The 15,913-nt window shown below is 30.4% G+C and overlaps 1 protein-coding gene across 1 annotated transcript in view; it reads right to left on the reverse strand.

Moving 5' to 3' along the window:
* Positions 1 to 13,820: 13,820 nt before the first annotated feature.
* Positions 13,821 to 15,913, reverse strand: part of LOC108782951 (ATP-binding cassette sub-family G member 4) — a 41,329-nt gene continuing 39,236 nt past the window's right edge. The window contains exons 9-13 of the mRNA XM_018551351.1: positions 15,449 to 15,612; positions 15,123 to 15,291; positions 14,918 to 15,018; positions 14,488 to 14,829; positions 13,821 to 14,415 (exon numbers count right to left, since the gene is read on the reverse strand). Of these exons, the coding sequence (XP_018406853.1) occupies positions 14,257 to 14,415; positions 14,488 to 14,829; positions 14,918 to 15,018; positions 15,123 to 15,291; positions 15,449 to 15,612 (935 nt within the window). The 3' untranslated portion in view covers positions 13,821 to 14,256. The remainder of the gene's footprint in view (positions 14,416 to 14,487; positions 14,830 to 14,917; positions 15,019 to 15,122; positions 15,292 to 15,448; positions 15,613 to 15,913) is intronic.

Consider the following 15,913-nt stretch of genomic DNA (forward strand, 5'->3'; position numbering starts at 1 on the left):
AGTAGGTGTATGATGTATTAGGAAGACGAACTTTGTTTTAACATTTTTATGTTTTATCTTTGTACTTTATACTCTTTTCACACAACTTTGATATTCTTGTCATTGTGCTGATTATGCTAACACAGTACGTGACAATTAAAAAAAAGCATGGCAATACAAATGAAATCTAGATCGTTATTTAAAAGCAAAAAAAAAAGAATGACGCTAAAATTTAAATATAAAATATATGTATAAATATAAAAATTGTGGCTTTTAATTGAAACGAAGAATTTGAAAAATTTTCTTTTGTTTAAAAATAGAAAGTAGGCTAATATGCCGATTAGCTTCAGTGGGAATCTTTAAATACAAAATTTTAAGTCTAGCAATGATAAGACTGGCAAGGTGACCTCTACTTGACCATTGAAATGAATGTGCAGTGTCTCATGATTGTAAATGACTAATAAGATTAGATTATGAATTACGTCCTACGTTACATCGATAGTGCAGTTAACTCTTGATAAGCGTTTTATACTAATTGATTATATTTTTAGATTTTGGAAAATTATCTTATCTCAGCGAAGAGACAGAAAATTTTTAATAGTGGCAAAATAAATTGATCTCAGCTATTGTGCAGAAGAAGATGATACTCATGAATATTTTGATACGCTCTTCTTTTGACAAATAAAAGGGATCGCTGAGAATTCTGCGTTTTCTTCATATTAATGAATTATAATAGCAAAAAAAATATGCGTGTTATATTCAGGATGCCGGAAGTTTCCTCCCTAATAAATAGACATACCGTTCTTTCTTTCGTATATTTTTCAGTTTTTTTACATTTGACAACTATTACCTTGACTCGTGACACGTGTAAACCATTATGTCTAGGACGTAATAAACAAGGTGAACGACAATCACCCCGGAACTTTACACGCATGCGCTGTTACGAAAATACAGCTCATTGAACTTCAGCCGCGCGAGTGTTCGATCGAGCGGTCGGTGAATTACAGCTAATAATAAATACACATAATATATTATGTGTTTGCGTTAGATGACGGTAGGATGTATCGCTAGATTTAGAAATAGAGGTCAAGAAGCGCCAATAATTAGTTTTTTAGAGACTTCTGACGCGTTTAAGAAACATTAATTCTTTCCATTCCTTACATACTTACATATGTAAAATCAATTTATTATTATGTGAAACCTGATACATAAATAAATTGGAAATATATAATAGTTTCGTTGCATATACGTTGTGTACAATTACGATATTGTGTGCCTAACAAAATTAAGTTTTTATAAAAGTATCGATCCTTATCGTCTTGTTTTCATTCTTCATTTCGGATGGGAGAATTAGCTCGACGGGAGTACAATACAATCGTGCGATTTTACGAGCCGCGTCAGACTTAAGCTTTCCACAGTTTATTCACTGCTAACCGAACTACCAGTTTCAGTCACGCATTGCGATTGAAGGGTTTGAGTTATTTATTATACAATTCGCCACGTGAGAGACGAGGCGAGGGCAACGATATTTCCTCGTGTCAAGCTAGTAATTCTGTCGGCTGCAGCAACTGTGCTTCCTCTTGTTCTACCGGTGGACATTGTATGGTTTCAGAAAAGCTTATCTCTGATATCGTATTCATGTACACGAAATCAACGGTGTCGGAAAGATTAGAACTGTTTGTATTATATACGCGTTTCCGGTGTGCATCACTTTCGTGGAATTCTGCGCGTTTCAAATCCTCGCATTAATCAGAGCCATAATTTTTGTATTTATGTGTTTTAAATTTGAATTATTCATACCATTCTATTTGATTTGAAAAACACTAAATGTCACACTCGTATTGTCACGTCTTTTTTTAACCACTTTAGTCAGCATTACGTATGTAATCAGCATAACGATAATAGAAACTGTAAAAAAGTAACTTATATATGAGATAGAAATATTATTGTAGTATAAAGTTATCTTTTTAATATATTCTCCAACGTACATTTTGTTTTTTATTTATTACTATATTTTTGATGTTTATTAATTTATTTGTTATTAATTTTAAAATGATAATGAATTTTGTAATATTCATCTCATAGATTTTATAAGGAATCAAAGTTTTCTGTTAATTATATCGTTGGCTCTTTGCTCTTATTTTATTTATATCGTTTTATATTCACAGAGCCTTATATTAATTTGTATTTTTATTTGTTATCTTTTTGATGTTTATTTTCTGTTGCGTAAAAAGTTTTAAATGCGATAAGTTTTGCGCTGGATTCTTCTCAGCGAATTTTTTTTATTTTTCTATTTTTTTGCACATTAATTCCAACTGTTTATGTAATCATTCCGATTTTTATCTTTGCTCTAAATTTTGCTCGAATTCACACGAAGTTAAATAAAAAATAAAGTTATTCACTCGCAATATCCAAAACGTAATTTTTCAACATCTGCGAACTTTGATATTATCTTTGATATATTACTGCAGGTCACTCAACATTTGAAACAAAATTATTTTTGAATTAAACAAGTTTGCATAAAACTATTTCCAAAGTATGTGAAAAATTCTGCACATCGTCGGTCATCGATTGAATGCTCGAATTTGTTTACTCCGATTTTTCGCGCGTTCCAGCGTTCCCATTGCTGCCGGGAATACGATAGTATTGATGATTCGCGGATAACTCACGTTGTCGGCTGCGGTTCGTCAATTAACACAATCACACTACTATGTGATAGATAGAGGAACTGCAAACGATAGAACGTCGTAGAACTCAGCGTACCGCCACCAGTAACGACGGTAGACTGACTCGGAAATAACGTTGACTTGCGATCCGCACCAGCTATATCTCTCCCTGTTGGTGTATATGTACGGCAAGAGCCTCGCAACGGACGCTCCTTGTTACGCCGCAGAGACAGCTGCATGTAGTGTGGTGGGTGTCATGACCAGTCGCAGCTTGCGCGACCGAAATATGAGACGAGACCTCAACGAACGAGGCGTCAATAGTTGATCGTGTTCTAACGAGTCGAAATAAAGGCGAAGCTTTAGCACGGACGAAATGGCTTCCAGATTCTATTGCTTTGACACCATTGCGCGAATATCGATTTCCTCCGCTGCCAACTTCCTGCAACTTTTCGCCTCTTCTACAAAATGCAGACAGGTCGTTGGAATAGTTTTCGGATAAAATCAAATTTTTACGATGAAACTTATCCCCACGTTTAATGGTTTTACTCGGTTCTAATCTTTAATTTGAATAAAGAATTAAACAGAGCACAGATAGAGCGTATTGCGCATGCGATGATTGTTGGGTGTAACAATGAAAAGAGTGTAACGATGAGAGGAGAAAAACAGGAAATTCATGTATTTCACTTGTGATTCGACATCCATTCGAACAATTTGTTTAGTTTATATACAGTTTATCCAAATCTGACAAACAGGTAGGCTTTACTGTACCACTGAATCAGAAACTTAATTACTAATAAATAAATTTTTTGTAAGTAGATTTGTAAGTTGTTGTCTGATTCAGTAATACAATAAAGTCTGTTTGTTAGATTCAAATAAAATGTCATATGTAAAATAGGTAAATCGTTCGAATGGTTATTAAAAGTCACAAGTGCGAGACACATTTCCCTTTTTCTCCTCTCATTTTTGTTATTCTAATAGTCATTGCATGCGCGATATTGGTATAAAAAAATTAAAGATTAATGGATCAATTCTGAGTAAAATCATAAAGTTCATAACATAATCTTGTAAGACTTGTAAGAACTTATATACAAGCACTTCTAATTTTATGCATTATCTTACATATAGTTTCTTGCTAGCTGTAGAATTTACCAGAAATCGTAGATATTTATGAATGATCGTATTTCTTATGATATATATACGCATGAAATTATAACATCAGTTATAAGTTTTTAGAAGTTTTATAAATAGAAATTACCAGCCTTACGAATCTGTTTAAAATTGACCCATATACATATATATATCCATAGCTGATTAAAACCATCAGAGGTGGGAACAAATCACCGTGAAAATTTAAGTTTAGCTGCAATTCTTTTTATTTTATGCGTGAGCATATATTGATACTGTTCTCATTACGACAGAATTAATCACTACACGCATGTATTTAAGATAATTATAAAATATGCTACGCATTTCCATATGTTGTCATAAAACTTTTGAATGGAATATAACCTTATTTAAAAAGTTGCCTTGACCTTTTTTTTTGTATTTGCATAAATTATCGATGGAAATTTGTTATTAAATAACTGATTCACTCTTCATCGACGAACTCTTATACAAATAAAACATGACTCGTATTACTAAAGAGTTGCTTAGTTTCATTTCTAGGTAATTTTACAAAATTATGTCAAGAAACTTTGTTTTGTTTCTTCCACAAAGATCCAATTATTATTATTATTATTATTATTATTATTATTGTTATGCTCCTTTTGTTTTGTACTGTTTATTATTATTAATCAAAAACAGAAGACGATGCTTACTCTCATCGCTTCTGAATCAAATGTATTTTTAAAGTTTATCTGATTAATTTACTTATGAACCAACACATATGCACTCCAATAAATTTAATCCGCTTGTATTGATTGTACTTCAAATTATATGTATATCAAAAATTAATCATCGTGTGAAATATTTTTATACTTTTTCTGAAATGTTTAAAGTAAATTTCACTCTGAAGAATAAAATCTCACCCTGAAAAATTGAAAACTGAGTCATTCTTTTTCAATACTGCCGTAATTCTCATTTCTTAGAGATTTCGCTCAAAGGAACTTAGAGAATAACAATATAATTATCACATACTATTGATTTATAATTTATATCGAAATATTCACATTTATCTCTATTGATCAAATGTCAGCGTTATAAATCTAAATATTATATTATAGATATTGAGACAGATCGTGGCATTGAATGTAAAAATATATTGATACGGCATAAATATTTAAGGCGAACTGAACACAAGGCGCTCGTTAAGTAATATCTTTTTTTTTATTATATATATATATATATATAATATGTGTATGTATATATATACATATATTAATAACCTTTACAGCTTGTTTTCAGAGATTTGACCTTTCTCTATTCCAACTCTAATATGGTATAGCTCTAAGCTCTGCGACGTTTCAGTTATATCAGTAATAATATGATAGAAAAGAAGGCTAATACGAGCAACAGATATAGATCAAGTATAAAAGTAAACTTTGATGCAAAATGTCAAAGGGACAGTTTCAATTTACAGTTTTCCTTAACCAAATAATAAATGCATAAATAAAGTAATAGTTTAAAAAACGACCATGTTAGATATATCGATAAGTAGTTAAAAGCTATATGAATAATTATTTTAAACCAAAAATCACAAAAATAAAATTTAAATAAAAATTCACGCATGATTAATTAATCAAATAGCAATAAGTGTCTTTTTGCAATAACTAAATCGTCTGTTTTATCAATTATTTTACAAATATTTTTTCTAATCGCCTTTACAGATTTAAAAATTCTTTTCCACAATTTTAAAGTATAAACAATATAGTCAATCAAATTCGAGGACTTTATGTTAAAATTGGAAAGAGTTTGAAAATTGTAGTTTTGTTACCAACTCTTGGTGACAACTTGTAACAATATTTATTTTATATACAAGAGTACAAGTTTTATATTTTGTGTAAAAATTCTTTTATTTAATCTATAAGAATTACGTAAACAAATACAATGTTGAATTCTTAGAATCAGACTTAAGTACTTAATATGAAAGATTAGTTAATTTATACGTGTATCCATATGCAATATTGTGTGTAGTGTAAAGAGATGTGACTAAATGCTACTAAAATTGTATGTGTATAAGTCCTTGAATCAATAAAACAGACCTTAGAATCTCCTTAAGATGTGCTTAGGTTGCTTGTTACGCAAATAAAATTACGCATCGCACAATAATATCTTTTTTTGTGTGAAACTCGACGATAATTTTGCTACAGAAAAGTTGAAACTTTTCACACATAGCATTACTGTTAAGTTTTACATTGAAATCACATATATGGCAATATACTTTTTTATACCCGCAATGTACGCAAATTTTTAGCAAACATTTTTAACATATCGTCATTTTACTCTAAAAGAAGATATTATTGTGCGATATTACGCAATTCCATTTTTGTTATAAATAATACAAATATGTCTTAACACTTAGAATAAAAGCACACGATAAAGTGTCGGCCGACTGTTGTGTCGTTTATGGACAATCCATGGCAACGAATAGGTATATCCGCGCACGTGGATACAATTTTACTTGTTTTCCATAAGCGATACGGTAGTTAGTCGATTCTTTGTCTATCGTATATTTTTACCCTGAAATTGTTATTTCAAACCGAAATAACGCAAAACCATATAAGTTGGAGTCGGAAAAAGATCTGACGTGATCAAACGTGATCAATATAATAAACTGCATGGCTAACACAAGAGAAAAGTCAATCTCGTTTAACGAGCGTACTATTTATAATGCAAATTTTATTAATTACTATTTAATATCATAATTGATAATTGTGCCTAATTTGTCATTTTTTCATTTGCAAAATGTCAAAACTTTGATTACGTTATTGAAAGAAGTACAATTTATTTTATATTGAAGCAATGCAGAAACTGAAGAATTTTATTTTTGTACTTACATCTGCAAATAAAATTCATTCCATTTTCCATCGTTCTATTTTACATGATTCCTGTTAAAGAAAAATATACAATAGATATGTATATATTATAATTTTTGTAAATTATAGGTACATCACACATTTCCAATATATTATTTCATTTTGCTAGTTTTCAGAAAAAAATTTTCTTATAAAACATATATAAAGTCTTTTATTATATTGTATCCCGATTTCTACAGATATGCATACATAATTAATTATTCATCAATTATTCATTTATTTCTATTAACTGTTATTCATTTATTTCTATTATTGTTCTTGTTTCTAAGAAACTTATATAAAGTTAAGAAGGATGTTTTTATAAATAAAAGGTAATTTGAATAAAGAGATAATGTATTTAAGCCTTTATTCTTGAATAATTTTTTAATGTTATTGAATTAACTTACAAAAAAATATTATTTATATTCTGGAAATCTCTTTCTTTATTTATACAAATTAACGAATTAAGCTTTTGATATTTCGTATTATTGGGAAAAATTGATGTCATATACTCTACAAAAATGGCATCTTTCTCTTACATGTAATATACTTGTACATGTGAATGAGATGCTATCTCTTATGGGAGAAGATGTTACAAGCATTTAAATAATAAGACGCAATATAAACTAGCATGTTTTACTTATCTACTACAGTCTTATCTGTAATCAAAAGTCTTAGCTACAAAAACGCATAAAGATATAGGTAAGTTGAGGAAATATGAAAGAGAATCATTTAGGATGCGCGCGCGCGCCCACACACACACACACACACACACACACACACAAGTTGGACGTACTTTTTTCGTTTAAACAGCATTTAATCAACTTAAAATATTTCAAATTATATAAGAATACTACAAATTATAATCTATATCAGCCATATCACTGTTAGGAAACACTTATTATCAAAACTGTACATTTGTCATTTTACAGTAAGCACCGAAGAACGGTTTAACTATCAAATATTACAAATAATATATTTTATGACCAACTTTGTCATATTTTGTTAAATATTTTTCAATATTAATTAGCACGAACTTTTTGATTTCCACCGATAATTGCGCCATCGTCTACTACATGCGTTTACGCAGTCAGATTTGCAATGTATGTTTAATGAAGAAAATATAAATAAAGTGGTATCTTTCCTTTTATGCCATCTTCCCTCAAATTGCCTTATGTAAGAAATGATAATGGAATCGAAGTCTTATAATTAAGATTCAACGTCAATTTGATGATCTCGACATTAAATCGACGACGATTTGACGTCAATTTGATAATTTCGACGTTGAATCAACGTCAATTTCATTATCATTTCTGGCTGGGGAAAACACTGCATATATGAATGATAATTCAGAAATGGTTTTTGTAACGCGTTACCTTGTTAATTATTCAAATGAATATTAAAAAGTAGGGTAAAGTTGCCTAATATAAGATATATTTTTTTAAAGATTGTAATTTATTTAATTTGCAACCTTCACTTCTATCTTTATGTCAATTTTATAGGAAATGTATTCAAAATTTACCACCAAAAGTCAGCGATCGATAGTAGCTATACTTTATTGTAGTGAAATTTTTTATCTAAAGTACCGATATTCCTCATTCAAAAAAAGTTTCCTAATATGAGACATAAGGGATTTCTTATGTGAGATGGTATCTCATAATAGGAAACCGAAGGAAAAAATAAAGAAAATCTTCCTATACTCGTCTTTATTACACAAAATAAAGTAATCTGAAAATATGATTAGTTAGGTCCAGGTTTTCTCTAAGAATTGACAGATCTTTATTCGAAATTGTAGAAAATTGAAGTTATACCGACAAAGTATACAATAAATTTACAAAATAATACGATAAATTTCTTATAAGTTATATTGCATGTGCATATTAAAGTGAATTGACATTACAATGAAGCTATGATATAAAAGTGTTAAATAAGTACCTTGAAATCACAATTATTATTTCTTTTCTCCGCATGTACTCGATCGATCTTCCTCGCAGGGCTGCGTTTCAAAACACAACTTCGGTAATTGAAATGTATAGTTGACGTAACATAAAAACTATAGCTTTTTAGTAACCAAAGTTATTACATTTTGGAATGCAGCCCAGATGCGCGCTTAAGAATAGATTAGATTTTATCTCATATTAGGAGTATCCTCAGTATCTCATATATATTAGGAGGTTACATTAAAAGCTGCTGTTTTTTCTTTGTATTTGAGTAATAATTTCAATAACAAAACATATATGAATACCTCAATCGAAGTATTTTCCCTCGGAAGCTATGACTTTTTGCCACTTTTCAGGCAGAAGTTGATTTCCATGACGAAAGAATGGTTTCGGTTGACTTGTTCGTTGTTTGTCGTGAACGTCACTATCACCACTTTTGAATCGTCGAAACCAGTCTCTATATACTGTTTCTGATCCATCAGATTCACCATAAATTTCCGCAAGCAATCGATGAGTTTCAGCTGCACTTTTTTTCATATCAAAATAGTGTAGAAGTACACATCGGAAAAACGACTTATCGCGTTTCATTTTAATTCAGTTATAGAAAAGCACGTATGTAAACAATGATGGCGTCTGTTGACTGAATTTTAGTAGGAAATGTTCACACTTTAAAATGATATAAGTAGCAGATGTCTCTGACCATAGCATACGCAGCTACTGCTATCTAAATTAATGTGAACAGTGGCTTTTAATGCAATCCCCTAATACGAGCTCCATACTTTGCGGCTTCATGATCTCACCAAATTTAATTTTTATAATTAAGTACATCATCATATCTGTCACTTTCCTATTAATACAACCTTACTCTATCACTGCATGCAGACTCTATTATCAAACATTTATTTATTATATAATAAAACAAGGTTTGAAGACTAACCTCAATAAAATTCGACAACATACAATTTCAAAAATCTTTTTTTACAACTACTACGCGCATGATCTAATAATGAGTTTTCTACTAAAGATATTTCTATATAAGTAATAATAAGAGAGTTCATATAATATATAAAACCAACCATATACGTTTATTAGTTTAACAGAAATCCTGCTATCTCATATTAGGAACCTAATCCCATAATAGACGATTTTACCCTAATAGTTAATTCACTCACACTCACCCGCGCGCGCGCGCGATACATACACATACACACAAGATTTATACTTTAATAACTTCGATATTTTCTTTGTATCTTTAATAACACATACGTGTTACGAGAGCATCATTAATAAAACAACGGAAATTCCACGTTCTTATAGACCAGTAACATATGATTATGAGCCATTAATATAATCTTATCGGAACACTAATGTAATGGTACGATTTGCTTTTCAACTAATTACCTCTCATCCGTAATACACTAATTTATGATTACAGTAGTATTATATAAGCTACAAATTTTTGCATGCAAAGGAAAGGTTGCAAAGCAATTCTATTTAAAACGCCACATTTACAATTTATTTCAGAAATACTATTATTAATTTTTATTCACAACATTAATTAAAAATATCATTAATTATAAGTTCAACATTAATTAAAAATATCGTTAATTAAGTTCAAATTTTATAGTAATTTTAGATTTATTTAAAAGACTTTGAAGATTTATAAATAATTAGTTTTTAAGATTAATGCGTTGTCGCGCGTACATGTTAATTTTATACATTTTACTCTTTGAGCTTTGTTCTGTATAATATCCATTTATCGCATCACTAAGAGTCATATTACATAAGTCATAAGACATAATGAATATCTCTTTTATTGTGATATATATATAAGTCTTAAATCAATTGCAGATAATAAAATATAGAATAGAATAGAGAATAGAATTTTATTCTCTTTAGCATTTACAAAGCCAAGAAGGGGACTTGGTTTACAAAATTACTATACCACACATCCATCCATACCTTCACCGTATACAAAAATAAATAACTACTCACGCATCTCTAACTTTAACTCTAACTCTGTAGATAATAAAATATAGTAAGCATTGTTAAATAAGAAAACATAGATGAAAATTTATAGTTCTTTAAATGTTAAAAACAAAAAAAATCATTTTTATATAACACGTGTAAATATTTCGTTACGATTATACGACAATATAATATTAAAATATTTTTTAACGCATATACATAAATATATATATGTATAATGATATATAATAATAATTTTAATCTTTTAAAGGAAGATTGAATTTTATATTACATGGAATGAACGATTTCGTTAAAGTACCTCAAAATTTAATTAGTTTCAGATCTGAAAATAATTTTATTGAACTATCAAAATATAATTTCATAAGAATTTCAAACATAATGAATAATAACTGCAAAATATTTTGACATTCTAACAACTATTTTAAGCGTTCTGCACATAATTATTTTAATGACCCAACAAAATTATTTTCAGATCTACATATATCTAGCTAAATTTTTAGAGCCTTTCAAAACGAGAAGACCTTGTTTGCTTACAAATTGATTGCCTATAGCATCGTTTGACCACATCTCATTTGCCAATGATTCGTTTGTGCACAAAAATTATTATCTATGTATGTGTATTATTGCAAATATATATAACTAAGAGAAAAGCACACACAACACAACAAACTGCATATATAATATTATTGTCTACAAATCGATTGCCTTATACAAGCACAATTCTCTGCTTTAAAAACAAATTCTTTGCCTTAAAAATACAAGGTATTTTCACATTTAATTTAATCTTAATTTCATATTTGTGCGTAAAAATGCTTATCGATCAGGCAATCGATCAATAGGCAATAATATTTTTGCACAAACTGTCGGTAAATGTAATGTAGGCAAACGGAGCCCTCTCAACAAAATCGATCTTTCCGTGTAAATAAAGAAATATTAGATCTACAAATTAGTTCGGTCCGTTTTCCAAAAAATGATGGCCTCCAAAGACGAGTCATTTTTTCGAGATGAAATTCGAAAATTGTCTGAGAGATGGGAAAAAGTAGTAGCCAGCGATGGACAATACTTTAATTAATCTGTTCATTCATTTTATTTTGAAATAAATGCATTTTTGAACACAAAAACTCCTAATATGTTATAATATTTAGTATGATGGGTTGTAAAGATTAAGAAAAAATAATTATAATACAACAGAGATTATTGAAATTGAAATTTATTGTATTACGAAAAGCATATTTTATTCGTATTATACATACAGCGTAAACTACAGTAATGATTATGCTAATTCGGCATAATTATAGATACATACACATTTCGACGCATTTCATTTTACAAAAGTATGTTTATACTAACAATCGATTATGCTGTCAATTGATTATTGTTCGTTTCATTTCAGTAAAAATACATACATGTGCTGTAAGGATTGCTTTATCCATTTGAGCGTCGCAATTGCATCAATGCGTATTCATATTTGTAAATTGTTCATTCAAATTCTTAACTTTGGTGAGTTATAAGAAGATATACAAATAAGAACTTTGTAAATTGTGCTGTTTTCCTCTCCCGCGTCTTTAGAAGTTCTTCCTATCACTTAACGATTTAATATTAAAAAAATTAAAGATCCACGCTTGTGAAACGTAATAACAATTTATAAACAACAACAAATCAACTTAATAATTTAATAATTTGTTTCCGAAAATGTGTATAAAAATTTATTTTTGCATCAGTTTCTGATACAGATGTGTATAGAGTAGCGCGGAGAAAGTTTGTTTATCATTATTTGTTTAAGAAATATCTTTATGTACATTTGCTCACTATTATCTTCGACGTTAAAACCTAAGCACAACACAAGTCATTAAAATGACGTAAAATGATTAAAAGTCACTTTCAGTGACTCAACATTTCAATCATATTTGCCATACATTTTTATATCATTTTTACTTGATTATTTTATATTATTTTGATGTTATCGTGACTTTTTGTTCTGCTTAGGAATGTGATTGTGAATATTCACAAGCTTTTATAGGAGTGCGTAAATACTCATTTTGACAGTTCGATAGAACCGCCTTTCCCTTGTAAAGCTTCAAAAACATCTGATCTTCAATCATGTGTAAACTTAATCTGGCAAGATACATATACATTCGTGCGCTTATAAATCACTTCAGACGTTCGTCATTTTATCCGAACTTAATTTTAAGAACACAATTATTCACATTTGATCTTTCTTAACCTTTTCTTCTTTTTCTTTGCATCACGAAGCTCACAGCCATTGGATAGAACAAAGTGGTCGTTCGTGAAATTTATCATTAATTAAGGCTTCGTGTTTGTTCACAGAGTAGGCACAATTGAGGGCAATTAATAAGACCCTCTTGAGGATCACGCGCGAATTGATCCTTTCGTTTTGCCTTCGTTAAGCTGCACAATTTTGTGATAAGCATTTGAATTCTTTTTCTGAAAATTTTTCAAACGATTAAAGTATTTTAAAAAATTGCTTTGAATTCCTTTAAATATTACAATACTGAAAAATTTTTGAAAGCTTAAAAAATGAAAGTATTAAAACTTTCGAACTTCCAGAAATTCTTTCATTTCAAGTATTTGAAAATCTGGATGTGATTTACAAAAAGATGAAACTGTTTTGTTTGAAATGAGATGAAATTTTAAAAAAAGATGTATTTTTAAAGAGTTGTATGTTTAAAATTTTTTTAATATTTTGTTTCGACTAATATTCTAAACAATTCCAGATTTTTGGCGTGTATTCTAAATAATTGATAATATCTTAAATCACTGCACATTATGCTGACTTAACTTGAATTTAATGCTTAAATTTTAGTTGATGATAAATTCAAGATCAATTGCTTGATTGCGTTCTAACAAAAATATATATAGATACTCTCTAAAAATTCTTTGGAGTAAAATCTTATTTTTCGAAAAGTGAAAGAGCAGCTTTTAATCCTTAAAAGTGAGATTTTATTCTTCAGAGATTCACTCTAAAAGTTTTAGAGAGTATTGATACAGTAAAAAAGGGAAGATATAGTATAATTCGAATATACAGAGTGTCCAGTAAGTTTTGATAAAGCGCTTATATGTAAGTAGATTAAATCAAACTGATTGTGAGTCAAAAAGTCCTCTTTCGACTTTGTAAGCTAGCTACATATAAGTGCTTTGTCAAAATTTACTGAACATTCTATAAATGTATACGTGTACATACATAGTATAGTATGTATAGAATAGTACCTTGGACAAATATGTTGTAGTCGTACTACCAGCCGTCATCGTTATTAAATTAAGGATATAAATAAGTTACATTAATATTGGTACTATTATCAGCTAAACTTTAGCAACCCTAAAATGCGACAAAAGTAGACCATATTTCGTGATACTTTCGAAATGTACTAATGCCTTTTCGACAGTGAACAGTTATCTTCGCGAGAATTCTCATTGAGAAGTGCCGCGGAAATCTAATGTTCCTTGTATCTTGATTATTATTGTCGTGAGACGCTGGAACCGAGTGTTCGTATCGTCATTTTAAAATATCATTTACGAGATTTCCGATTACGAAAAATACGTCCGTTTTTGCCTGCACGATTCTACGCGATAAGTGGTAACAATTGTGTTAACTAGCACAACTTGCAACCACATCTAATTTTACAAGGTTTATATGTACATATTGATGGTCTATCGGGCGGTCTTAATTTTCCAACGCAGGAAGAGATATGCGGAAATTCTCAACACGACAAATATGAGCAGGAGAGCGAGAATATCCAAAGTAAAGTCAGCGTCAAGCATATCTAATTCCTCCAAGGTCGTCTCCGGATCCTTGAAATGGCAATATACCTAAAACGCACAAAAGTTCAGTAATCTGTCGCAGTCAACGATCAACATTGCGAATGCAGCGTTTAAACTTACCTGGAAACACTTCAGTTTCTCTCGGCCGTAACCGTAAATGGTCAAAGCAGTTCCCTCGAAACCGTATCTGATGTAACTGAGATATGTGATCCATCGTAGGTAGACCGGAATCGCGTCGAAACTGACGAAGAATCCTGAGAAGAGGAGGAAAGGTACTGACATCACCGGCGCGAGAAACACACCGTTCTGCACGTTCATCGCCGCGCCGACCATGAGACCTACTGATTGCGCAACAAAGGATATCAATAAACAGGTGCCCAAAAACATGAAAAACCGTGTTATATCCGCTGGCTGACTCGTTAGGAAGTACACGACGGTGACGTACAATACACAAAATACGGTCTGAAAAGTAAAAGGCAAGAGAATAATTATTTATTCGCCGTGCAACAACTGTATAGTTTCATTTCTGTCCTTATCCGATGAATCTTACCTGGAACGGTAGATCCGAAATGGTAATCGCGAAGTAATACGATTTGAGAGAGTACCATCTGTTGAAGTTTTCTTTTAAAAGTACAGGCAGTTCCAGCGGGACTGTAAATGAAAAAAGAAATAAATGGTTTTTATAGGAACAATGTATCAATAACAGTTGTTTCTCGCGGTCGCGAAATAATAAGCGTAAATTACCAGTGACTTACAGGACAGAATTGTGATTGTCATGGAAGTGTACATAAGGAACAACATATTGAAGAACAAGAAACCCAAATTACTAAGTACTTTGGCGCCGTCGTTTCCGATATCATAGTACAGTGCGCTGATTAGCCCCGCCACCAGAATGTGAGCGAAAAGTCGGAGATACATAAGAGTCTGTAAACATATTAGAGGAATATTAGAATTAAACGATATTTACAAATTTAGGGATACATTAGAGATGATGAATATTTCATAGATAGTCACGCAACATTAAAGCTGCGAATATCATACAACTCGCAAAGCCAAGTAATATCTTTCTTCAAACACCTACCCAATCTCTACGACTGAAAAGTAAGGCGCGCTTCAGAATTATGTAGAATTGCTTGAATTCGGATATGGGATATCTCTCAGGTGTGACTATTATGGATTCATCAAGTAGGGCTATGTTGGCGTTATCTTTCTTATCCAAATCCATTGGTATTGCCACATCCAATGCTAAAATAACAAATTTTAATACAATATTTATATTGCTTTACTATTGTAGCACTTTGCTATATATAATTTTACGAATTTGTCAACAGTCAATGCAGCTCTTTGTAATCATTACACAGTGTTCTAATTTCTTCAAAAAAATATTTGAAAAATACAATAGATACGAAAAAACATTTTAGATAAATGTTGTATAATTTCGAGGGGAATATAAGATGGTTTATTTGACTTTAAATGCTGTGCTAAGGTCGGAATAAGGTCATTTTAAATTGTTTAAATCCCCTATTTTTTATTACATAATTTTACC

Source organism: Cyphomyrmex costatus, unplaced genomic scaffold (genome assembly GCF_001594065.2).
Source record: "Cyphomyrmex costatus isolate MS0001 unplaced genomic scaffold, Ccosl1.0 scaffold14, whole genome shotgun sequence".
Taxonomy (NCBI): Eukaryota; Metazoa; Arthropoda; class Insecta; order Hymenoptera; family Formicidae; genus Cyphomyrmex; species Cyphomyrmex costatus.